Source organism: Mercenaria mercenaria, chromosome 2, assembly GCF_021730395.1.
Source record: "Mercenaria mercenaria strain notata chromosome 2, MADL_Memer_1, whole genome shotgun sequence".
NCBI lineage: Eukaryota > Metazoa > Mollusca > Bivalvia > Venerida > Veneridae > Mercenaria > Mercenaria mercenaria.
The window spans coordinates 61,190,035-61,217,398 of record NC_069362.1 but is presented as its reverse complement, the minus strand read 5'-3'; the positions used below and the strand labels follow the sequence as shown (position 1 = coordinate 61,217,398).

The window sequence follows — 27,364 nt, the reverse complement described above, 5'->3', positions numbered from 1 at the left end:
GAACATTCTGACCAATTTTCATGAAGATCTCGTGAAATATATGGCCTCTAGAGAGGTCACAAGGTTTTTCTATTTTTAGACCTACTGACCTAGTTTTTGAACGCATGTGACCCAGTTTTCAACTTGACCTAGATATCATCAAGATGAACATTCTGACCAATTTTCATACAGATCCCATGAAAAATATGGCCTTTAGAGAGGTCACAAGGTTTTTCTATTATTTGACCTACTGACCTAGTTTTTGAAGGCACGTGACCCACTTTAGAACCTGACCTAGATATCATCAAGATGAACATTCAGACCAACTTTCATACAGATCCCATGAAAAATATGGCCTCTAGAGAGGTCACAAGGTCTTTCTATTATTTGACCTACTGACCTAGTTTTTGATGGCACTTGACCCACTTTCGAACTTGACCTAGATATCATCAAGATGAACATTCTGACCAATTTTCATGAAGATCTCATGAAATATTTGGCCTCTAAAGAGGTCACAAGGTTTTTCTATTTTTAGACCTACTGACCTAGTTTTTGACCGCACATGACCCAGTTTTGAACTTGACCTAGATATCATCAGGACGAACACTCAGACCAACTTTCATACAGATCCCATGAAAAATATGGCCTTCAGAGAGGTCACAAGGTTTTTCTATTATTTGACCTACTGACTTAGTTTTTGAAGGCACGTGACCCAGTTTCGAACTTGACCTAGATATCATCAAGATGAACGTTCTGACCAATTTTCATGAAGATCTTGTGAAATATATGGCCTCTAGAGAGGTCACAAGGTTTTTCTATTTTTAGACCTACTGACCTAGTTTTTGAAGGCACGTGACCCAGTTTCGAACTTGACCCAGATATCGTCAAGGTGAACATTCTGACCAATTTTCATGAAGATCTTGTGAAATATATGGCCTCTAGAGAGATCACAAGGTTTTTCTATTTTTAGACCTACTGACCTAGTTTTTGATGGCACGTGACCCAGTTTCGAACTTGACCTAGATATCGTCAAGGTGAACATTCTGACCAATTTTCATGAAGATCTTGTGAAATATAAGGCCTCTAGAGAGGTCACAAGGTTTTTCTATTTTTAGACCTGCTGACCTAGTTTTTGATGGTACGTGACCGTTTCGAACTTGACCTAGATATCATCAAGATGAACGTTCTGACCAACTTTCATAAAGATCCCATGAAAAATGTGACCTCTAGAGTTTTCACAAGCAAAAGTTTACGGACGCACGGACGGACGGACGGACGACGGACACCGCGCGATCACAAAAGCTCACCTTGTCACTTTGTGACAGGTGAGCTAAAAAAAATCAATGGTCCTACAGTTTTAAAGTACTTAAAATTTTGCTTTAATGTTAAAAGAAATTGTTACAAATGATACATTTGTTTAGTTACTATCCTTAACACTGACTGTATGAAAGTTTTCATTCAATGTTTCTACTTTCCACTGTATCGTGAAACATGCCTAGGATACGATATGCATATCACCAGACTAATGTATCGTGATACAGTGAATTTCGATATATTGTTACACTCTTAATTGAAATACAGCAAATCTGAGGAAGTTGCAGCTATCACTGGATTGTTTACTGACTTCAATGTTGATGACAATATTGGACAACAGTTTTAAGTCCGAGTCAAATGTATTTAGATAATAGCAGAGATAGAGTGAAAGTGTATCAAAACATTAACCAAGTTTAACACTATATTAACTGTTAACAGGGACAAAATTCATCACAGGTGGTAAACGCACAATCCAGTTCCCACTGGGAATACGCTAAAAATGGGTTGCGCGACTTCTGGTGCTGGAGTTGCGCATCAATATATACAAAATCGAGGTAGGTGGGTTTTTGTTTTTGTAAATAATGACACATTTACGAATGTTTTCGAAAAAAGCAAAATGCTATTCGACACAAAAATGAATAAAGATCATATGTGTGAAATACCAACTTATTAATTTAAGAATCAGCTCTGTTATCACAAAAACTCTGCTGGCTAGAACCGTCAAGAAAGCATGAAATCATGAAAAATGCCAATTTTCTAACTCTTGTGCCTTCTTTCTGGAAAGGTGATGCTTCTAATAATCAAACACGTGTAAAACAGTCATGAATATTACATACACTTAAATGACATGTTGCTTTTCGGGGAAAGATTGACAAAAAGGTAATCGGGAATGGGGTTGCGCACCAGGAATGGAGTTGCTCATATACATTATATAGATTGGCAAAAAAATAATCGGGAATGGGGTTGCGCCCCGGGAATGGAGTTGCGCGTATACATTATATACATTATGATGTATATGAGCAACCCATTCCGGTGCAACCCCATTCCTATTATTTTTTGTCAATTATGCCCCCGTAACAGGATTTGAAGCAAAAATTCTGATATTCGTTACTTTAAAAAACAGTTTGAGTTATCAAAAAAGCATTAAATGTCCTCAGATTAGGCATATGAGGTCAGAAACGTCCATTTTTTGTTGATTTCATACTTTTTTCACGCTTCTTGTCGCCTGAGTTTTTGTGATAATAGAGCCGAATCATAACTTACAAACCAGATATTTTACACATATGATGTATTATCATATTTGTGTCGAATAGCATTTTGCTTTTTTCGAGAAAATTTGTTCTTATCTCATACTAAGCAAAATCATAACTTCCCATACCTCAATTTCGTCTTTTTTTTAGGCACAACACTAGCACTGGGCGTTGCGCAACCCATTTTAAGCGTATTCCCAGCGGGAATTGGATTGCATGTTTACCACCCGTGTTCATGGAATATTTCTACAAGAGCAATGCACCATCTGTCACATCACACGACTCATAAACCAGAGTTAAGGTCTCTGTGCCATCTGTGGGCAATGATGAGGAATAACTATTTTTAGTTTTAAGCAAATCCATCAAGTAACTGCAGAGATAGAGAAAGTGCATCAAAACTTAAAGGGAAAGGTAATGTTGTTCTTATATTAATTCGATCTGCTAGGAGTTCTTAAATCATTTCAAGAAGTGAAAGAATTTTCAAAATCGGCTCAAAAATGAAAAAAGTTATGAGCATTTAAATATTTGATTAAAATGGTGGCCATTTTGTTTCCATGGAAAAATAATAATAATAAACAAGAGGACCATGATGGTCCTGAATCGCTCACCTCTTCCCACATGACCCAGTTTTGAGTATGACGTCGTTTTTTCTATTATCTGACATAGTGACCTAGTTTTTGAGCTCATGTGACCCAGTTTTGAACTTGACCTAGATATTATCAAGATAAAAATTCTGACCAATTTTCATGAAGATCCATTGAAAAATATGGTCTCTAGAGGGGTCACAAGGTTTTTCTATTATTTGACCTATGACCTAGTTTTCAAAGGTACGTGACCCTGTTTTGAACTTACCTAATATCAAGATGAACATTCTCACTAAATTTTCATGAAGATCTCATGAAAAATATGGCCTCTAAGAGGTCAAAAGGGTTTTTCTATTTTTATACCTACTGGCCTAGTTTTTGAACCGTACGTGACCCAGTTTCGAAACTGACCTAGATATCATCAAGGTGAACATTCAAATCAATTTTCATGAAGATCCATTGAAAAAATGGCCTCAAAGAGGTCAAAAGATTTTTCTAATTTTAGACCACTGACCTATTTTTTTGACGGCACGTGACCCACTTTCGAACTTGACCTAGATATCATCAAGGTGAACACTCGACCAATTTTCATGAAGATCTCATGAAATATATGGCCCTAGAGAGGTCAAAAGGGTTTTTCCCATTTTTAGACCTACTGACCTAGTTTTAGACCGCACGTGACCCAGTTTCGAACTTGACCTAGATATCATCAAGATGAACATTCAGACCAACTTTCATACAGATCCCATGAAAAATATGGCCTTTAGAGAGGTCACAAGGTTTTTCTGTTATTTGACCTACTGACCTAGTTTTTGATGGCACGTGACCCAGTTTCGAACTTGACCTAGATATCAAGGTGAACGTTCTGACCAATTTTCATGAAGATCTTGTGAAATATATGGCCTCTAGAGAGGTCACAAGGTTTTTCTATTTTTAGACCTACTGACCTAGTTTTTGACGGCAGGTGATCCAGTTTCGAACTTGACCTAGATATCATCAAGGTGAACATTCTGACCAACTTTCATAAAGATCCCATGAAAAATGTGACCTCTAGAGTGGTCACAAGCAAAAGTTTACGGACTGACGCACGCACGCACGCACGCACAGACGGACGACGGACACCGCGCGATCACAAAAGCTCACCTTGTCACTTTGTGACAGGTGAGCTAAAGAAATGGCGGATTTATTGAATTTCTATATACATATTTGTACTGTATTTATTTCTGTGAAATAATTTCTCTACTTTTTCCAGTTATAATGGAAGAAATTACAACACTCAAGAAAGATATGAAATTAACCTAATCAAAAGGTTATTTGCTAAATAAAGAATTCAGCAGTGTGTTAATGACTTCATAAACACACTAAAATGGCTGCCTCTGTGATCAGCCATTTTCTTAAATTTCAATCTGCTATATCTTTTTCAACAGTGGTCTGATTTTAACAAAAGCTGTCGGAGGACAGCAATGCTCGACTACTCAACAGCCCTTGTCGAAAAAGGGCATAATATAGTAAACAAGGGGGCCATGAAGGCCCTGTATCGCTCACCTGACTTATTGACCTAAACATCACAAGATTAACATTCTGACCAAGTTTCATAAGATAAAGTCATAAATGTGCAGTGCCCCGCCCCTGCCAATCGACATTATCGCCAAATGGCGATTATTTCATTGAAGTGTCGATTAAAACGCAGTTTTTGGCGCTAGAAAATGGCGATTAATTAATTAAAATGCTACAAAAATTATTGCAAAAAATTGTCCTTAAACTGTTGGAACATACGAAGTTTCATCGACAAAAACGTGCGAAGTCGGTAGCAGGAAGCGTATCTGCCCAGAGGCATAATTACCCCTTCTAAAGGGTGACACGCTTAAGGCCTTAATGGATTTGTTTATCGCCAACACGTGTACGAGGTATACTTCACTAACTGATCCGCATGTGTGCACTACTGATCGTAAAGATGTTTAAAACAACAATTATCATCACTTTATCCTTGATCATTTAATCGCCGTTAATTACCAAACAAACAAATTAATTAAACATAATTCCTTCAGATGTGGAATTCCTATGTCCGACTCGAGACTTAGACGGTGAACAACAAGTGCGTTTTTGCATTCTGTCTGTCCGCGGACAAGCATAAATTAACAGTAGAGATTTACATTACATTAGCTTACACATTCTTTTTTTTACCTTTAGAAAGTATCTTCCCTTGACTGGCTCAGTAATTTCCTTAAATCCACTTAATTTTACTCCTATTTTTCAAAACCAGACTTTAGAAACATAATATTATCACTGACACTTTCTGTGCACCAGCAGATCAAAGAAGAGACCAGCATTAAAGAAGAGGGGTTTCAATTGTAAAGTGAAGTCACTGCAATGTATTTAATTCAGAACCACACAAACACACTGTTATTTAAAGTGACTGTGACTTCGAGTCATTAAGCACTGGAGTTTATTTAAATTTTGCTATATGGAATTAACTTTTTAAAGTATTTTATTCAAAGATTTTCTTATAGTTTTGGGCAATCATTGCAAGAGTGAAAAAAAACTTTACTTACAGTTTAATCACATTAGATTCACAAAGTTTACAAAGGATAAGAAAAAAGGGGGGGGGGGGGACCCATGATGGTCCTGAATCGCTCACCTCTTCCCACATTTCCAAGTTTTGAGTAGACGTCCTTTTTTCTATAATTTTGACCCTAGTGACCAGTTTTTGAGCTCAGTGACCCAGTTTTGAACTTGACCTAGATATTACAAGATAAAAATTCTGACCAATTTTCATGAAGATCCATGAAAAATATGGTCCCTAGAGAGGTCACAAAGGTTTTCTATTATTTTTACCTATGACCTGTTTTTCGAAGGTACGTGACCCCGTTTTGAACTTTATAAGAAATATCAATGAACATTCTCACTAATTTTCATGAGATCTCATGAAAAATATGCCTCTAGAGAAGTCACAAGTTTTTTCCAATTTTATACCTACTGGCCAGTTTTTGATCGCACGTGACCCAGTTTTTAAACTGACCTAGATTATCATCAAGGTGAACATTCAGACAATTTACATGAAGATCCATTGAAAAATATGGCCTCTAGAGAGGTCAAAAGATTTTTTAAAATTTTAACCTCTGACCTAGTTTTTGATAGCAGTTGACCCAGTTCAATTTGACCTACATATCAAAAGATAACATCAGACCCCAAATTTCATACAGATCCCATGAAAAGTATGGCCTTAGAGAGCACAAGTTTTTCTATTATTTGACCTACTGACCTAGTTTTTAAGGGACTGACCCAGTTTCAAACTTGACCTAATATCATTTAAGATGAACATCTGACCAATTTTTAGGGAGATCCATTCACAATTTTGGGCCCCTAGAGAGTCACAAGGTTTTTCTATTTTAGACCTACTGACCTATTTTTGACCACATGACCCTGTTCGAACTTGACCAGAATCATCAAGATGAACATTCGACCAATTTTTTTATATAATCCCATGAAAAATATGGCCTTTAAAAGAGTCATAAGGTTTTTCTATTATTTGACCTACTGACCTAGGTTTTTGAAGGCACGTGAACCCACTTCGAACTTGACCTAGATACATCAAGGGGAACATTCGCCCAACTTTCATACAGATCCCATGAAAAAATATGGCCCCCTAGAGAGGCACAAGGGTTTTCTATATTGACTACTGACCTAGTTTTTGAGGCACGTCCCAGTTTCGAACTTGACCTAGATATTACAAGCGAACCTTCTGACCAATTTTCCCTGAAGATCTCATGAAATATAAGCCTCTAGAGTGGTCACAAGTTTTTATATTTTTAGCCCTACTGACCTATTTTTGACCGCAGGTGACCCAGTTCCCTTGACCTGATATCAACAAGATGAACATTCTGACTAACTTTCATACAGATCCATGAAAAATATGCCTTTAGAAGTCACAAAAGGGTTTTTTTATTATTGACCTACTGACCTATTTTTGACGGCATTGACCCAGTTTCGAACTTACTAGATATCATCAAGGTGAACATTCTGACTAATTTTTCATGAGATCTTGGAAATATTTGCCTCTAGAGAGTCACAAGTTTTTTTTTTTTAGACCTACTGACCTATTTTTGAAGGAACGTGACCCATTTCGAACTGACCTAGATACATCAAATGAACATTCTGACAAATTTCATGAAGATCTTTGAAATATATGGCCTCAAGAGGTCACAAGGTTTTTTTATATTTGAAACCCAAATGACCAGTTTTTGACGCACGTGACCCACTCAAACTTGACCTTGATATATCAAAAATAACAATCTGACCAATTTTCATGAAAAATCTCATAAAATATGGCCTCTAAAAGAGGTCAAAAAGGTTTTCTATTTTTACCCTACTGACCTAGTTTTGACCGCAGTGACCCATTCGAACATTACCTAATACATCAAGATGAACATCAACAACTTTCATACAGATCCATGAAAAAATGGCCTTTAGAGAGTCACAAGGTTATTCAATATTTACCTACAGACCTAGTTTTTGAAGCACATGACCCAGTTTCGAACTGACCTAGATATCATCAGTGAACATTAACCAATTTCATGAAGATCTTGTGAAAAATGCCTCTAAGAGGTACAAGGTTTTTCTATTTTAAAACCTACTGACCAGTTTTTTATGAACTGACCATTCGAACTTGACCTAATACAACAAGGTGAACATTCTAACAATTTTCATGAAGACTTGAAATAAATGGCCTCTAGAAGTCACAAGGATTTCTATTTTTAAAACCTACGACCTATTTTTGATGCACTACCAGTTTCGAACTTGACCAAATACATCAAGATAAACATTCGACCAACTTCATAAAGACCCAGAAAAATGTGACCTCAGAGTGGTCACAACAAAATTTACGGACGACGAACGCACGACGGACACCGCACATCACAAAAGCTCACCTTCATTGTGACAGTGAGCTAAAAACAAACCACTGACATTTGAGTGAATAATATGTTATTAATACTGTTAAATCAATAAACTTAAACAAAGACAGAAATAACAAAAATTGTAACATATGTTAAGCACATTTATCCTTTTTCAACATCAGAACATGCATGCAATTTAAAAAATTCCCCATTTTCCTAAAATCTTTCACTTCTCCTAAAAATCTCCCCTCTCCTAAATAGCTGAGGAGAGAGACTTCTCCCAAAATTAGCCTAGCTAAGCCCTCACTTTCGTCACAAAAAGTAATGACATCTTGACAAGAATTCACAATGGTCCTGTCATGAAAATGTATTTTAGTGACATCGAATACAAACAACTGAAGATATGCATAAATGCATGATATTCAAAGCCTATGATAAACATGAAAAATGATAACTGAAAATAAAAGGTAAGTTTTCAGAAAAAAAAAAATAGTTAAAAAAAAACCTGTTTATGTTTTCATTGAAAGGAAAGTGCATGCGAAATCGCTCGCAATTGTCTATTATTTTTCTCCTGAAAAAAAAAGGCTATTAATTTATAATCCACTACACTGAATGTGCCTCTAAAGTGAAAACACTATTCCCTTGATTTGAAACCCCGTGACCTAGTTTTTGACCTGACCCTGCCCAATTTGAAAATTGACCTAAAGATCATCCCGTTTAACATTCTGACAAGTTCCCTGAAGGATACAGTCATAAATTTTGGCCTCTAAGTGTTTAAAAACTTTTCCTTTGATTTGAACCTAGTGACCTATTTTTGACCCTACCTCACCCATTTTAAAATTGACCTAAAGATCATCAAATTACATTCTGACGATTTCTTAAGAATGGTCATAAATTTACCTCTGAAGTGTTAACAGCTTTTCTTTTTAAATTGACCCGGTGACCATTTTTACCGACATGACCCAGATTCGAACTTGTCCTAAAACACAAGTTTAACATCGACTAAGAATCTGAAATACAGTCCTAAATGGTCCTCTTGACTGTTAACAGCTTTTCCTTGAATTTGACCCGGGGACCTTTTTTTTGACCCACCCTTTCCAGATTTTAAAAAGACCTATAATCATCAAATTATTATTTTGATCAGTTTCATTAAGATATGTCTAATTGCCCTACAGTGTAAACAGCTTTCCTTTGATTGACCGATGACCCCAGTTTTTGACCCACATACCCAGATTCAAACGGACCTTAAGATCATCAAAATTAACATTCTGAACAAGTTTCATGAAGATACAGTCATAAATGTGCCTCTACAGTGTTACAAGCTTTCCTTTGATCTGCCCCTGGTGCCCTAGTTTTTTGACCCCAAAATGACCCAATATCAAACTCGTCCAAGATTTTTTTGAGGGTAACATTCTGACCAATTTTCTTTAAAAGATTGGGCCAAAATTGTGACCTCTAGAGTGTTAACAAGCTTTTCCCTTGATCTGACCTGGTGACCTAGTTTTTGACCCCAGATGACCCAATATCAAACTCCTCCAAGATTTTACTGAGGATATATTCTGACCAAGTTTCATTAAGATTGGGCCAAAAATGTGACCTCTAGAGTGTTAACAGTCAAACTGCTGACTACAGACGACGGACAGACAGACGACGGACACAGGGTGATCACAAAAGCTCACCTTTGAGCACTTCATGCTCAGGTGAGCTAACAAGAGGACCATGATGGTCCTGAATCGCTCACCTCTTCCCACATGACCCAGTTTTGAGTATGACGTCGTTTTTTCTATTATTTTTACATAGTGACCTAGTTTTTGAGCTCATGTGACCCAGTTTTGAACTTGCCAGATATTATCAAGAAAAAAAAATCTGACCAATTTTCAAAAAGATCCATTGAAAAATATGGTCTCTAGAGAGGTCACAAGGTTTTTCTATTATTTGACCTATACCTGTTTTCGAAGGTACGTGACCCGTTTTGAATTTTACCTAGATATCATCAAGGGAAAAAATTCTCACTAATTTTTCATGAAGATCTCATGAAAAATATGGCCTCTAGAGAGGTCACAAGGTTTTTTTTCTATTTTTATAACCTACTGGCCTATTTTGACCGCACGTGACCCATTTTGAACTTGACCTAGATATCACAAGGTGAACATTCAGAACAATTTTCTGAAAAACCATTGAAAAATATGGCCTCTAGAGAGGTCAAAAGATTTAATAATTTTAGACCTACTGACCTAGTTTTTGACCGCAGTTGACCCAGTTTTTAAACTTTACCTAGGTATCATCAAGAATGAACATTCAGACAACTTTCATACAGATCCCATGAAAAGTATGGCCTCTAGAGAGGTCACATGGTTTTTTTATTATTGACCTACTGACCTAGTTTTTTTAAGGCACATGACCCAGTTTCAAACTTGACCTAATATCATCCCAAGGTGAACATTCTGACCAATTTTATGAGTTCCATTTACAAGTATGGCCTGTAGAGAGGTCACAAGGTTTTCTATTTTTAGACCTACTGACCTATTTTTGACCGCACAGACCCTGTTTCGAACCTGACCTAGATATCTCAAGATGAACATTCAGACCAACTTTCATACAGATTCCTGAAAAATATGGCCTTTAGAGAGGTCAGAAGGTTTTTCTATTATCTACCTACTGACCTAGTTTTTGATGGCACATGACCCACTTTCGAAACTGACCTAGATATCATCAAGATGAACATTCAGACCAACTTTCATACAGAACCATGAAAAATATGGCCTCTAGAGAGGTCACAAGGTGTTTCATTATTTTACCTACTGAAACCCAGTTTTGACGGCTCGTGACCCACTTTCGAACTTGACCTAGATAACATCAAGGGAAAAAATTCTGACCAATTTTCCCTGAAGATCTCATGAAATATATGGCCCAAGAGAGGTCACAAGGGTTTTCTATTTTTTTGACCTACTGACCTAGTTTTTAACCGCACGTGACCCAGTTTCGAACTTGACCTAGATATCATCAAGAAGAACATTTCAGACCAACTTCATACATATCCCATGAAAAAGTGGCCTCTAGAGACTCAAAAGGGTTTTCTATTTTTGGACCTACTGACCTATTTTTGTTGGCACGTGCCCCAAATTTCGAATTAAACCTAGATATCATCAAGGTAAAACGTTCTGCCCTTTTTTTCATAAAAGGATCTTGTAAAATATTTTGGCCCCCCTAAAGGTCACGGGGTTTTTTTCTTTTTTTAGACCTACTGCCCCTATTTTTTTTAAAGGGCAGGGCCCCTTTTTTTCGAATTTTGACCTAGAAACAAGGTGAACTTTCCTAAACCAAATTTTCATGAAAAACTTGTGAAAAAAAAGGCCCCTGTCAAAAAATTAAACATGGGGGCCCTTTATTTTATAGGGGTATTGAAATGAAAGGTATTAAAATCATTTTTTTGAAAAATTTTTGAGTTTTTTAGGTAAATTCAGATTTCACGCATGAAATACCTCCATTTTTTTTCCTTGTTTTCAAAATTTAAAAACCCCCAAATGAAAATTTTCCCTTAAATTCTTTTTTCAGTAATAAAAAATTGTTTTTTTATAAACTTCAGTGATTTTTTGTTTTTACCCCCAAAAAACCACTAAAGGGGGCCTCAAATTTTTCAATTTAAATCCGCCCAAAGTAGTTAAACCCCCGGCTATATCGTAAAATCCCGGGGAAACACAAATAGTGGGAGTCCATGGTTTAAAGGCCTGAACCCCTTTAAAAATTTAGTATTTGGGGGGAAACTTTAACCCTTAAAAATAGACGGGAACTAGATATGCCTTGCGAAACACCACCTTCCGATTTTAAAACAATCTTTTCCCTAATTATTTTCCCTTGCAAAAATTTATGCTCGATCAGGAAAAGAAATTTATTTGTTAGTTTTTTAAATGTTTTTTTTGCATTACGAATTTTTTTTGGGTAAATTTTTTTTCATTCTACAAAATTCTTAAAAATTTACTTTTGGGCAAATTTTTAAAGCTAGTTTCGGTTTTCGGGATGTTTTTTAAAATTTTTTTAAAGACTTTTGAAAAAAAAATTTCGAAAGGGGAAATCAAAAACTTTTTCGTTTATAAAAAGGATGTAAAATTTGTACTAAATTTTGTAACATGATATTTAAAAAGTACTTTGTTTCAAAAACTTAGGGTCAAACTTTTCGTTAAAAGGGAAAACCCTTTACTACATTTTTTTTTTTAATGAAATAAATTATAGGGCAAGCCCTATACCTTTTTAAAATTTTAAAATTGTAAAATGAAATTGGTGACGCCCCTATTTGCACACAAAACCAATTTTCCTTTTTATTTGTAGGGCATTTGATATTAAAAGGATGCCAACTATCAAAAAACGATTGATTTTTTATTAAATTTTTTGAAAATTTTTGTTTTGTAAAAAATGGCTGCAGTTTATAAACCCGAAACTATAATTTTTTAAATCAAAAAACTTTCAAAACTTTTCAAATTTTTTAATTTTTTGCCCTTTTAATAAGAAATCTTTGTAAAATGGAAGAAAATTTAGTGATTTTTTTTTAAAATCACGTGACGCAAACTTGTACACAATATTTTTGTATAAGAGAAACGTATTTTTTAAATGGGACCCCCCCCTTACGAGGTAGGGTTTTTCCCCAAAGGGAAAGCATTTTTCCCTGACTTTTTTTTTTTGGGCTATGGTGCAAACAATATGTTATAAAATTTTAGCTTTTTTTCCGAAAAACGTTTTTTCTGGTGATGTCAAAACCCCCGGAAGTACAATGCCCGAGGTTTTTTTTGGGCCCTTAAACTCGCCGGGATTTTGAAATTCCCAGCGCAAAAGGTTTTTCGTCCCAGGTTTGCCTAAACCGCAAAAAACATGATTTTTGTTATCCTCTGAAGCAGCTCGGGGATGCAATCACCTACCCCAAAGGGGCCCCAACACGGAATCAAACGTTTTCCCAGGGTTAAAAAGGGACTGAAAAAGCTATTTTTTGGTTGGCTATTTAAAAGGGTTCACAATTACATTAAAGACCTGTGACACGTAAATTTTAAGAAGGGACTATAAAAAACTTTTGAAATCTAGAGATACTGAACTTTCTTTTTTTTTCTTTCTTATAATCATTTTTTTTTCTTTCATATCAAATTCCATTTTAATAACCATCTTATTAAAAAAAATTTGAAAATTTTTGAAAAGGGGTTTGTTTTGTTTTAAAGGTTACTGTCCCCCGGTAACGGCCTTTCCTGTCAAATGGGTCAGAAGGGGTTTTGGTCACCGGGGGACACAGTAGCTATTCGAACATTATTAAAAACCCATTTAACGCACAATAATCTGAAAAAGATTCCCTCTTGTTTTGTTCTTTTGGGTACACATATAAAAGTTTTTTTTTCTTTTTTCAGAGTGACGGTTTTACCCCAACAAACAAAAACAGACCCCTACTTCAGCAAACCAGCTTTTGTGGTCACGCCCTGACAAACATTTGCTTATGACTCTTGGATTCTGGGGTAAATTTCGTTCCTTTTTTTTTTCCTTTTGGGGTTTTTATTTTTTTGTCACTCAAATGATTAAGCCACCATAAACTGTCCCGAGATTGACCGCCCTTGACAAGGAATTTAATCCTACTCACCTTATTGTGCGTCCCCTACTTCCCCAGTAAACCTATTTTGTATTAGTGTACTGTATACAAAACCAGATAAAAGTTTTTTTTTTTAAATTTTGGGGTGTTTTAGCAAGCTTTTTATTTTGCATATATTTTTAAACCTACTCATATGTTTTAGTGCACACGGTTGTTTTAAAAAATTTATATTTTAATCTTGGGTTTAAACACTTTGATTTTTTTTTGTTTTTTTTTGTTCCCACTAAAGGGGGTTAAACCCACAATTTTCCCGTTGATTGAATTTGATAAGGTTTGGGGTATTTTTAAACAGCCTCTGTCACTGAACCCTTTGTTGATTTTTTGCCTATGCAACCTTGTTTTGCCCACAAAGAAACAGTTGCGCACTTGGGTGTATTTTTTTAGTGGGGACGTTTTGTGTAGTATATACGTAAGTATAGAAATTTTGTTTTGGCTTCAGTCTTAACTGTAGACCCCTTAGTGTAAACTATTGAAACTAGTATTCCCTCCGATTGTTTATTTAGTGTCTCAGGTTGTTATAGTGGGCGTAGTGCGTAGGTTATTAGTTTTAAACTTTGTGAAAACAAACAGGGACGGGGGAATAATTTTAACAAAGGGGAAAGGAAAGATTGGGTTTTATAAAGGGGAGATGAGTTACGAAACTTTTTTAAAGGAAAAAGCAGGCAAAGGGAAAAGGGTGAGGAAAGACATAGTAATAAGAGGCAGAGAAAGAAAATTAATGGCAAGAAATTAAGAGCAGAGGCAAAAAAAGATAGTTTTTAAGTTAAAGCTAGGTTGCAAAAAGGGAAAAGATAGAAATGAACGACGAAGAAATTTGGGAAGCTGAAAGGAAAGTTTAAAGAGAGGTTTGGGGTTTGCAGAAGGAAAAGTTTAGAGTATAAAACTTAAGTTAAATTAGATAAGTTAGAAAAAGGACGTAATTTAAGAACGGGATAAGTTAAAAAAAGGAAAAGGAGAAGTTAATGTTGGGCTGGGAAGTTAAAAAACAAGAAGGGGAAGCAGAAATTTTAAAAATTTTAAAACAGAGCATAATTTAAGACGACTTAGAAAAAAAGAAAAAAAAGGGTAAAGGTTAAAATGTCTCCCTTTGTTAAAAAATTTGTTTTCCAGGGATGCGTACTTGAATGCCCGTTGGGGCAGGACTGGAAAAAAAGAGATAGGGTCACTTAACTTTACCGTTCCTTCAAAAGGGTAGGGCAAGAGGGGTTTTTTTGAAAAGTTTTTCCGTTGGAAGATAGGGGATTAGGGAAAAACCTAAAGCCGCTTGCAACGTAGTTCGAACTCACTGACATGGCTAAAAGAAAAAGTTTAAAACTAAAGGGGGGCCTCGTGATAATGAACCTTTGTGAGGGTTTCAGCCAAATAATTTAGATATTTAGAGGTTTGGGCTTAGACTGAGAAAGGGTAGAAAAAACGCCGAAGGATTTTTAAGATTTTTTTTCTTGGGGCCCAATTTTTTTAGATGTATGAAAATAGAGAACTATCCCAAAAATTTGAGTAGTAAGGGTTAGTTAAAAAAAAGGGAAATTAGCAGAAGTTTGGCAATTTGTTTGAAAAGACTCTTGGGGGCCCCCAATTATGTCGTAAAATCGAACCAATAAGGACCCGAGCATAAACCAAATAAAAACCACCCAGAGACAGAATCCTAAAGTCTAATGTAGGCACTAGTAAAAGGGGGAAAAAGGGAAAATTGTTGCTAAAAAGGTAAGGTTTTAAACCCCTTTTGGTGTACTGAAGTGAAATAAGTGGGGTCGAAAGGCACAGCCCCAATTTTAAAACCCTTGTTTAAAAAAAGGTGGAAAGTACGGCGGTAACAGGGGCAATTTCAGCACAAGTTAGGGGTAGAACAGGAAATAGTAAAGGGGAGAATAGAAATAGAAAGGAAAATAGAAATAGAGGAAGAGGCCGGACCGTCGGGAGCAGGGGTTAAAAGGAAGAAAAAGAGATAGAGATAGGATTAATTTAAAGTAGGTCAAGAGTGGAAATACATTATAGAACTAAGTGAAGTTGAGGAGTTAGGTATGTTTAGTGTAAGTACATGCCTACAAAACCCCGGGAAATTTGTAATTGGGGATTTAATCGCTATGCGAAAATACGGGTTGTACATGTGTGATATAAAACGGGCTTAGTAGAACAATCTTTTTTAAGAAAACCCGTAAAAGAAGTACAAAGAGGGGATGAACATGGGCCAGATTTTAGCTAGAATAGAAATTAAATTGTCCTATTTAAAGGGGTATGTAGAGGCGTTGGTTGTAAAAAACCAACCAAGTTTGTTAAAATTTGGAAATGTAGAGGGAGCTGTAAACCCATTTAAATTTTTTTTAGCGTCAGCAGTAGAAACTAGGGCGCAAGCCAAATTTTAAAAGCAAGTAAAGCTTAAATTTTTCCGTCTAAAGATTTTAAAAGTATCAAGAGGGGAAATTTCTAAAAAGCAACAGAAAGAAAGCCCGTTAGATCGAAAAAGAAAAAAGGCTGGGGAAAGGGTACGTTTAAAGCAGGAAGAGGAAAAGGTTCAGTTGGGTTTTGGAGATAAAAATAGAATGTTTTTAAAGAATATACCCGCCCAGAATTTAGAAAAAATTTAGACAGCTGTTTTGAACCTAAATTTTTTTTTGAGAAAGGATGAAAGTTCCCACATGATTTCTTTTTTGGGTCAGGCCAATTTAAGGTATAAGGAAAACTATGATAGGGAATTGGGCAAATTTTTAACTGCCAGAGTAATGGCAGAGGTTGGGAGGTACTGTCCGTCATGTAAAAATTTGTCAACAAACTATAAAAAAGGGGTAAGAAAAGAAAAAGTTCCTTTGGGAAAAAAGCCTTTGATTGATACTCCTTTAAAGAGATTTGCCGTCGTTTATCTTTGGGGCCGACCCGGCCCCTTTATGCCCCCCTAAAGGAAAAACATTACACCCTTGACTAGGGAGATTAGGGCTACAAAATTATCCAAAGCTAAACCACCCTAAAAAGGGAAACTGAAGAGAAGCAGAGGCATTATAAAATATGTACAAAATTTTAGGAGTCCCAGGGGAGATGTTTTCCCCGATTGGGGAAACGCAGAAAAACGTCAAACTTATGGCAGAATTTAAAGTAGGTTATTGTCTTTAAAGGAAAGTTAACTACAACACCGAATCACCCTAATTGAAAAGGGTTTGTAGGGGAAGTTTAACGTAAAAAAAAGCAGATTTAAAAGCGTAAGTGAAGTGAAGCCCTGAGATTGGGATAGGAAATTTAAATGCTATGTTGTTTGCTTCCCCCGTGAATTTTCCGAAAAGAAATTTTTGGGAAATTACCTCCCTTTGATTTATTTTAAACCGGCAGAACAATCCGGGGACCGATAATTTTGGGGCTAAGAGAGTTAGGCGGGTTTTAAGAGGGAAAAATAAGAGGAAAAAAAACCACTTTACCAGAAATTTTTTTGGATTTGCAAGAAAAGTTGGAGGATACGTGTAAGAAAAGCTCACAACTTTTAGCAAAAATTTGTGCTAGATACAAAATTTATTAAAATAGGAAAGGGCAGAGTTTGGGAAGGTTTTAAAGGCAGGTAAAAGGTATTTTGTATTTTTAAACCCTCAAACATAATAATTTTTGTTGTTACTTTGGAAGGGTCCTTACAAATTTAAGGTAAAAAATTTAGACTAAAATTACGGGATAGATGTAGACAAAATTAAAAAACTTTCACGCAAAAAACCAAAAACCCGTACTGTGAAAGGAAGGATGATATTTAAGGGCCTCCCCCAAAGATAAGGGGAAATTTTAAGAAAGGTTGGGGAGCACTAATTTAGAGGAGGATCAGAAAAATTTTATGCCAAATTAATCCAAAGAAAGTGGATTTTTTTTTCGAGTAGAGTAAAAAGGATATAGTTTTGTGTCCTATAAAGCAGGGTACAGAAACTAAAAAAATGTAGAGGGGAAATCCAGATTTTCCAGTACATGTAAACAGGAAAAAGTAGATTTGTTAGAAAATTTTTCGGGGGTTTTTTGACAGATATTCCTGGAAATACTAACTTAAATTGAACATATAAATTTATTGTCAACTACAGATCCGATAAAGTAAAGGGTTATCCTATCCTTTTCCCTTTACAGCCAGTATAAAAAGGAAGTAGATAAAATGTTGGGGTTGGGAGTAATTGAACCACAAAAGCCCCCATTTTCCTCCCCTAAATTTCCTCATAAGGGAAAAAAAATAAAAAAGTAAAAAGGGTTTTGTTAGAAATTTTTGTCAGGTCAACCCAAAATGACGGTTTTTTGATGCGAAACCAAAAACCCAAACCCTGGAGGGAAAAGTTTTCAAGCTATCTAAGTATAGATACTTTTCTAAACGACTTAAACAAAGGGTTTCTGGCAGGTTCCTTTTTTCTGAAAAAAGGGAAAACCCATGACTGCTTTTTAAACCCCGAAAGGGTTTTTCCAAATTCCGTAAGAAAGCCCCTTTGGGTTTGTTAACCCCCACAAAGTTTTGTAACGAACAGAAGGTTTTGAAGGACCTAGGGGCACTCAGATGCTTCTAGATGGGAAACCCCGGGGTATACAATCACATGGCCAGAACATGAAATACCCTTTAAAGAGTTGGTTTTAAACCCAAATAAGAGAGGCCCCAAGTTAACAAAACAAAAAACCCTCTAAATTTTTTTTAGGTTTTTTAGAAAATTGAAAGTTTAGGCACATGTAGGAAATTTTTCCCGAAACCCTTTAAACCCTTTTTCCAAAAAAAGGGACAGGCTATACAGGATGCCAGAGACCGAAAACCAAGAAAGCAATAAAGATTTTTCATAGGTGAGTCGGATTTTACAGGAAAATTTATCCCCAATAATTGGGCCCCCATGCAGTTTTTCCCCTCCCAAAATTTGAAAGAAAAAGGGGGCACCAAATTTTTAAAAGTGGGTGAAAGTCAAGAAAAGGGTTTCCCCGACTTTTTAAGGGTAGCTTAATGGGGCCGCCTAATTTGAATTGCCCCGATTTAGAACAGACTTTTTTTTTTGAGAGTAAAAGCTTCAGAATTTTGGTTTAAGGGCCTAAAAGCTTCCGGAAATTTATGGGGAGAAATTAAAACCGTACGTAAGCCCAAATAGGGAAATTGGGTCCTAAGGGAACAAAAATACTCCGTAAGAGAAGGATGTTTAGCGACAGTTTTGGGCAGAACTTTAATTTAAACACCGGTATTTTTTCGGGAAAAACTTTGCTTTGAGACAGACATCAGCCGCCACTTACTTGAATAAAGCGAAAATTAGCAAATTTCCCGGCTGATGAATGGGCATTAGCCCTTTTCAAACCAAATAGGAAACAGTATTAAAGCAATTCCTGGGAAAGAAAATGTAGGTGCAGAATTTTTGAGTAAAGTGAACAGGTGGGGGATATTATATGGTGTACAGATATGACAGGTGTGTTTTTTTTTTTGTGTTTGCTAAGTTTTCATTTTGTTTTCCCAAATTTTGAAAAAAATTTTGAAAATTTTTTTTTTTTAAGGGGGGCGTGTGTCACAAATTTACATCCGGGCCCCAAAATTTTTTATGTATTGGAAAAAGCAGGGGATTGCATCACCTTTTTTTTAAATTTTTTTAGTTTTGAAAGGAAAAAGTCAATTTACGCATGAAATACCTCTCATGTTTTTCTGTATTTTCATAAAATTAAATGTCCAAGTAAATTTTTATTAAATTTTTGTTCAGTAATAAGAAAAATGAAATTTTTAAAAACTTCAGGATTTATGTTTTTATCCCCCAAAAAAACCCCTATAATGGGGGGCCCCAAATTTTTCCAAATTTTTTAAAAACCGCGCCAAAAATAGTTTTAAATTTCCCCCCCTTTTCGTGAATCCCGTGGAAACCCAAATATCGGGGTCCCTGGCTTACCGTGATCCCATGAAATTTTTGTATTTTTTGGGGGCATTTAAACCCTTTTAAAAAGACTGGACTAGATATGCCTTGCCACCCCCACCTTTCCCCTTTTTGACGAATCTTTGTCGAAAATTTTTTTCTTGCTAAAATTTTTTGCCCCGATCGAGGTAAGAAATTTAATTTTTAAAATTTTAGTAAAGATTTTTGCATTAACAATTTTTTTTTTTGGGAAATTTTTGTTCATTCTAAAAGAATTTTGTAACATTTACTTTTTTGGGAAATGATTTTTTGCTATTTTTTGGGATGTCCCCGGATGATTTAAATTTAAATTTTTTTGACTTTTGTAAATTATTTCGAAAGAGAATCTAAAACTTTTCGTTATATAAGATGTAAAATTTGTACGAAAATTTTTTTAAAATGATATTTATAAATAATTTGTTTTTAAAAACCCCATGTCAAACATTTCGTTTTTTAAAGGGAAAGCCCTTTCTACATTGTAATTTTTATGTATAAAATTTTTATGGCAAGTCCAAATACCAAGTATTTTTTATTGTAATATGAAATTGGTGGGCAGTCCCATTTGCACACATACAATTCCGTTTTTAGTTAATGGGAATTTTATATTATTGGATGCCAACTTTCATGTAACGTTTGAATTTTTATTTAATTTTTTTAATTTTTTAGTTAAAATAATGGCTTTCAGTTTTCATGTCCGAAACTATAATGTTTCATCAAATCTTTTTATTTTCTTTTTCATACTTTTAAATTTTGTCTTTTAAAATAAGTAAACTTTTTTTAAAAATGGAAGTAATTTTTGTAGGGCTGTCATTGAAAGAAAAGATATTGATTTTCAACGAAATTTTTTTGTCCCAACAATTTTCGATTTTCCCCTTTTTTTAAAAAACGTAATTTTTCAGAGAGAAAAAAAATTTTCCCAAAAAAACCCCCCAGACCTCAAAAACCAAATTTAAAAAAACGCGAAGTTGTAAGTTTGGCTAAATGCAAAAGAGGAGTGAAGGCAAAATAAAAAAAAAAAAAATGTTTAAATTTAAATTTTTAAATTTTTTTCTTTTTTTTTCCCTAAATACAAATACAACACAATCAAAATGGGATAAATAAATTTGGCAATAAAACAAAGTATATTTTTCAGGAAGGTTTTAAAGTATGCATATGAACAAATAGGCTTTTAAAACAACCAAATAACAGAAATAAACGATGTTTTCGTCGATATTTGTCGTTTTGATATATGTATCATTAAAAAGCTTAAAACCCCCAAACAAAGACGCCCTAAAATTAAATGATTATTTTAAAACACTGACGTTTGAACTTTTTAGACATATATTTTTGTATAAGTAGCACTATTTTTTATGGGGGCCTACGGGGGTAAAGGTGTACCCAAAGGATCAGTTTTTTTGCCCTGACTTTTTTGTTTTTCTATGGGCTTTCAAAATGTTATTTTTTATTTTTTGCTTCTTTTTCCCCCAACGATTTTCCCGGTGATGTCATAACCCGGAAATACAATGCCCGAGGTTCACTTGTCTTTACCCCTTTTCCCCGGAAGTTTATTTTCCCAGCCCAGAGCTTTTTTTCCCCTGGTTGTGCCGTAAACCGCAAAGGGCGAAGAATTTTTTTTTATCCCCCGAATCACTCAGGGGTGCAATCCCCCACCACCACCAAAGGGAGCCAACCCGGAATCAACATAAACAAAGGTTTAAAAAGGGGCTGAAATTTTGAAACTATGTTTTGTTTGTGGGTACTTAAAAATTCAAAAATTACAATTTAAAAACCGTGTCCCCTCAGTTAGAAGGACTATAAGAACTTTTGTATCTAGAGTCTGAACCTTTTTTTTTTTTTCTTTCTTTTAAAAAAAAATTTTTTTTTTCTTTCAAAAACTAATTTAAGTTATTAAACATCTTATGTAAAAAAATTTGTAAAAATTGTAAAGGGGGTTGATTTGTTTGATGGTTTTCGTCGCCGGACGGCCTTTCCTGCCATGGCCTCTAGAGAGGGCACAAGGTTTTTTTTAATTTTTTGACCTACTGACCAAATTTTTGATGGGAGGACCCATTTCCCAAACCCGACCAAAAAATCAAACAAGATGAAATTTCTGACCAATTTTCATAAAAATCCCAAGAAAAATGTGACCTCTAGAGTGGACACAAGCAAAAATTTAAAGGGGCGGACCACGCACCACGCACGGGCGAAAGGGCACCGCACGAAACACAAAAGCTCACCTTGTCACTTTGTGACAGGTGAGCTAAAAACAAAATAAGGTTATGGAACCTGCATAGTGCTTATCACCATGACAGTGGACAAGTGTGGGGAAGTTTTTAATCCTTTTTTATTTGTATTTTAGATACCACTTACATAAAAGAATTTTTAAACCAAAACTCCTAAGTTGAAAAATGGGGGAAATTTTGTAAAAATGCGAAGTTTAGTTTTTTGACCCTTTGCACTGCATGTTTAAAAAAAAGACAGGAACAAAATGTTTGAAGTTTCAATCCTTTTTCCCCCAAAATGGGTACTGAAAAACCAGCTTAAAATACAAAAACTTAAAAAAATTTAAAATTTTTATGTTGAAAAGGGGCATTAAATTTTTTTTAAAAAAACAAAACAAAGTTAAGGGGCCGCTTTGGGCATGCAGAACAAAGACAGTAACAAGTGTATGAAAATTTTAATCCCATTCCAATTTGTGAAACGGATACCACTTACAAACAAAACGTTAACCCCAAAAAAAAATAATCGAAAAAGGGCATCCCCCTTTTTAAAAAAAAACAAAATAGAGTTTTTGGAAACCCGTGGGAGTGAAAAATCAGTTTTATCAAAAGTGAATAATTGGGAATTTTCCCTCCAATTTCCCCCAAGGAAATTTCTGAATACCACTTAATACCAAAAAAATTTAAACCAAAAAACGGGATGTGACCCCGCCCCATGGGCGAGCCAAAAGCCACCCATTTTTGAATAGTCGAGCAAAAATTGTTTCAAACGTTTTGAAGGGGTTGGGTGATGGCTTTCATAGAAATTAAATTATTTCAAACATTCCCTTAAAACCCCTTTAAAACCCCAAAATGTGGATGAGGAACAGACTAAAATCAACCCTGGGTCAAAATAGGATAGCTCTCCATACAGTCAACTAAAAACCCAAAGGGCCTGAAATTTACCTAAATTTTAAAGTTGTTGGGTTTTTAAAAAACAAGAGCTTCTCCAAGGATTTCATAAAAACCCCCCATGGGCCCTTTTAAAAGAGTAGTTTTTTGGGCCCCTGTTTTAAATTTTGGACCTTTGACCTACGGAGCGGGGCTTTCGCGCGACACGTCGTCTTACTGTGCCACACATCATGCGTAGTTATTTTAAAATCCATGCATGAATGACAAAGATATGGACCGGACCGCCCATCAATGCACTATCATGAAAAATGACCTTTAACGTCTAAGTGTGACCTTGACCTTGAGCTACGGACCTGGGTCTTGCGCGCGACAAGTCGTCTTACTGTGGTAAACATTCATGCCAAGTTATTTGAAAATCCATCCATGGTGACAAAGATATGGACCGGACACGCCCATCAATGCACTATCCTTTAATGTCTAAGTGTGACCTTGACCTTGAGCTACGAACCTGGGTCTTGCGCGCGACACGTCGTCTTACTGTGGTACACATTCATGCCAAGTTATTGAAAATCCATCCATCGATGACAAAGATATGGACCGGACACGCCCATCAATGCACTATCCTTTAATGTCTAAGTGTGACCTTGACCTTTGAGCTAACGGACCTGGGTCTTGCGCGCAACACGTCGTCTTACTGTGTACACATTCATGCCAAGTAATTTGAAAATCCATCCATCGATGACAAAGATATGGACCGGACACGCCCATCAATGCACTATCCTTTAATGTCTAAGTGTGACCTTGACCTTTGAGCTACGGACCTGGGTCTTGCGCGCGACACGTCGTCTTACTGTGGTACACATTCATGCCAAGTTATTTGAAAATCCATCCATCGATGACAAAGATATGGACCGGACACGAAAATTGCGGACAGACTGACAGACGGTTCAAAAACTATATGCCTCCCTTTGGGGGCATAAAAAAGAAATTTATAGGCTGTTGTTTTCAGACATCTGATAAAGTGTTTTTTTACAGATTTTTATGTTTTTGTAAAGATGTCATACCACAAACTGAAAATATTTAAACAGTACTTTTCCTTACATAAGGACAAGCTACCGTCTCAAATACTGTTAATCGTATAAATTACCTGTATGTCGGATTCACTGACACCGAAATCTAAATTTGAGATGTGAAGTTTTCCTGAGCCTGTTACAATACCAGCGCCACCTGGTGACGGTCTCCCTCGCTTTATACCTCCTCCAGCACCACCTTCATACATGTCATGTTGCCATACATCCTCAGAATTGCCCTTATTTGGCTGGAATATAACATTTTTCTTTACACTTAAAACACTCAATATATTAAAGCATCGTCTACCACAATCTAACTTTTCTTATACCATTTCTATAATGCTGCTTTGCATGCAGAGATAATTTATACATTACATAGTGTTTTTTTCTTGGATCAGCACCATGCCCTTTTTCTTACAAGCCACAGTACCTTCGTCCGACAAAGCTACATGGGCCATGTGCCCTTTTAAAGGCTTTTTATTGCCTATTCTTACAGACTTACATGTACCTTCCTAACCTGATATAAACAGATGACAAGTGACTGTATTTTATGCTCTAATCATCACATAGCAGGTGACATGTATCATGCGAAATAACCATGACATGATGCAGGTGGCAGTGCTTCTGTATACATTACTCATTTATTAAATAACATCTTTGTTTGTTTGTTTTGGGTTTAACGCCGTTTTTCAACAGTATTTCAGTCATGTAACGGCGGGCAGTTAACCTAACCAGTGTTCCTGGATTCTGTACCAGTACAAACCTGTTCTCGGCAAGTAACTGCCAACTTCCCCACATGAATCATCAGAGGTGGAGGATTAATGATTTCAGACACAATTTCGTTTATCAAATAGTTATGGAGAACATACGCCCCGCCCGAGGATCGAACTCGCGACCCCGCGATCCGTAGACCACCGCTCTTACCTACTGAGCTAAGCGGGCAGGTTAAATAACATCTTAGCTATAAAAATAGGTGTATTATGTGGACTTGGATTTAAATTTATAATGAATAATTATTTGCCTAAATAATTCATTTGTTTTCTGTCCGGCAATTTTAAATCACAGTAGTTTTGGCATTTTCTGATGAAAAAAATGTTTTAAATGAACATAAATAATCTTATATAGTATATATATCAAATAATAACAAGAGTGCCAGAATGTCAGTAAATACACCCTTCGGATGAAAACTGTTCGACACGGCTAAATTTGCAGTTTTTCGAGTAATTCAAGGGCTATAATCCAAGAGTGCCTGGGGCGATTTGGGTGGTTATCGAACTTGGCTGAGATATTATGCCCCAGTGTCAGCAAGTTCAAATGGGGAAATGAATATATAAAATTGGAGACCCAAAAAATAAAAATGCTTTAAAAAAGCTTCTTATGCTGTAGCATCATTATAAGGTGCTCTCCCAATTTTTTTTTTTTAAATTGGGGCACTTGGTTGTTTGAGCCAAAATTAGATATACCATAAAATGACTTCTCTTGAACTGAGTGAAGGATCTTCATCAAACTTGGTCTGTGGCTTCATTATAAGGTCCTCCCCAAATTTTGTTTAATTTGGGCATTCGAGCTCTTTTAGTTTCTGCTTGAGCCAAAATTAGAAAAACCTAGAAACAACTTTTTCTTAAGAGCAGCTTGCAATTGTTTCATAGATGAGTTGATGTCGGTTTTGTTGCAAAGATCCAAGTATAGTTATGTTGTACCACTTCAGTTACTTCAGTAATACTAATTTTAAATTATTGTTTATTACAAAGCAATTACTATAGTAATACGTACTAGTTTTTTTTTTTTCCGTTTTCTTTTGGAGATTTCTGACCTTTGCAAATAAGGGATTTAAATAGGTAAAGAGAATTAAAGATTGTCACTATAGGTTTATGAAATTTTTTTTAATTGTTTTATACATGTGGTCTATAAAATTGTTCAGACTTGCAACAACCTTTATTTAGATCGGTGTGTTCGAGATCTCTGGTGTTAGCAGTGTTTGTGTCAAAAATTGCACACCCTAAACCTCACAAATAATGTAAAATGAGAGAAAGGACAGGGAAGAATAAAAATTATATTGATATAAAAAGAAATATTGTAGAAAAAAAAAATTAACCCTTACCATGCTGAACACATGAATGGATCCATGCAGTGTAATCATGATCTGCACAGTTCGCTATTCAGTCGGTGTATTTTGGTAAGCACCCCTTTTAACAGTCAGCGATACTGTCTAAATTGGAAGATAAACAAGTCCATTATAGAAATTTAGCATGATAAGGGCTAATTAATATGCATGAATGAAGGAATGAATGAATATGAAATAGTAAATGAATATGCATGAGTGAAGGAATAACAGAATATGAATTAATAGATGAATGAATAAATGAACAGTGAACATGATGAATGAATATTAATTAATGTATGAATAGGCATGAATGAAGGAGTGAATGAACAAATATATGTGAATGAATGAAAATGGATGAATGAAATTAATGAATAAATGAATATACATGATAAAATAAAAGATATCTGATAGTATGTATTGAATAAATGTATATGCATGAATGAATATACCAAGTGAATGTGAATGAAAGAACAAAGATACTGACATTTTCTTGTTGTAAAAAAAAAAAATCATACATGTATATGAATTGTTAATGTTTATCATATTTTCTGAATATGAAATAGTAAATGAATATATATGCATGAGTGAAGGAATAAATGAATATGAATTAATATATGAATATGCATGAATGAAGGAGTGAATGAACAAATAAATGTGAATGAATGAAAATGGATGAATGAAATTAATGAATAAATGAAATACATGATAAAATGAAAGAAAAGATAGTATGTATTGAATGAATGTATATGCATGAATGAATATACCAAGTGAGTGAAATTAATGAATAAATGAACATACATGATAAAATGAAAGAAAAGATAGTATGTATTGAATAAATGTATATGCATGAATGAATATACCAAGTGAATGTGAATGAAAAAACAAAGATACTGACGTTTTCTTGTTAAAAAATAAATTATTATACATGTATTATGAATTGTTAATGTTTAGCATATTTTCTGAAAATAATTGTAAATAATCTTGTAAATATCACCATTGTATTATGTTTTGTTGCATTTGTATTACCTTACAATATCTTTTATAATTGTGCAGATTAATAAAAAAATAAATAAATATTTGTATTTGATTGTATGCATCCTCTGGTACAAAGAATAGTAGGTGTATAATACACTGTAGCTCAGCTCTGTTCTATGCTAAAATTCTAGCATGAAATTACTGTCCTCTGCCTTTTTTCAAAGAAAAAAGGGGGACAGAAATAGGCTGAGTCCATCCATCCTTCCTTCTGTCCATCTGTCACACTTCGTGCCTGGTCCATAACTCCAAGGTCAAGGTCACACTTAGAGGTCAAAGGTTAACATGGTCAGTTTTGTGTCCAGTCCATAACTCTGCCATCCAAGGGGGACATAGAAATAGGCTGCATTCATCCATCCTTCCTTCTGTCTGTCTGTCACATTTCGTGCCTCACACAGGTCTATAACTCCATGGTCAAAGGTTAACAGGGATGGTTTGTGTCCAGTCCATAACCCTGCCATCCATGGAGGGATTTTGAAATAACTTTGCATAAATTTTGACTATAATGAGACGACATGCCATGCACAAGACCCAGAGCCCTAGCTCCAAGGTGAAGGTCACACTTAGAGGTCAAATGT

At 35.4% G+C, this 27,364-nt stretch overlaps 1 protein-coding gene across 1 annotated transcript in view; it reads right to left on the bottom strand.

The window, feature by feature from the left end:
• Positions 1 to 23,973, bottom strand: part of LOC123564064 (THO complex subunit 4-like) — a gene marked incomplete at its 5' end in the record, with an annotated part of 30,914 nt that extends 6,941 nt beyond the window's left edge. The window contains one exon of the mRNA XM_045357337.2: positions 23,728 to 23,973. Coding sequence (XP_045213272.2) covers positions 23,728 to 23,973 — 246 coding nt within the window. The remainder of the gene's footprint in view (positions 1 to 23,727) is intronic.
• Between the last annotated feature and the right edge of the window lie 3,391 nt (positions 23,974 to 27,364).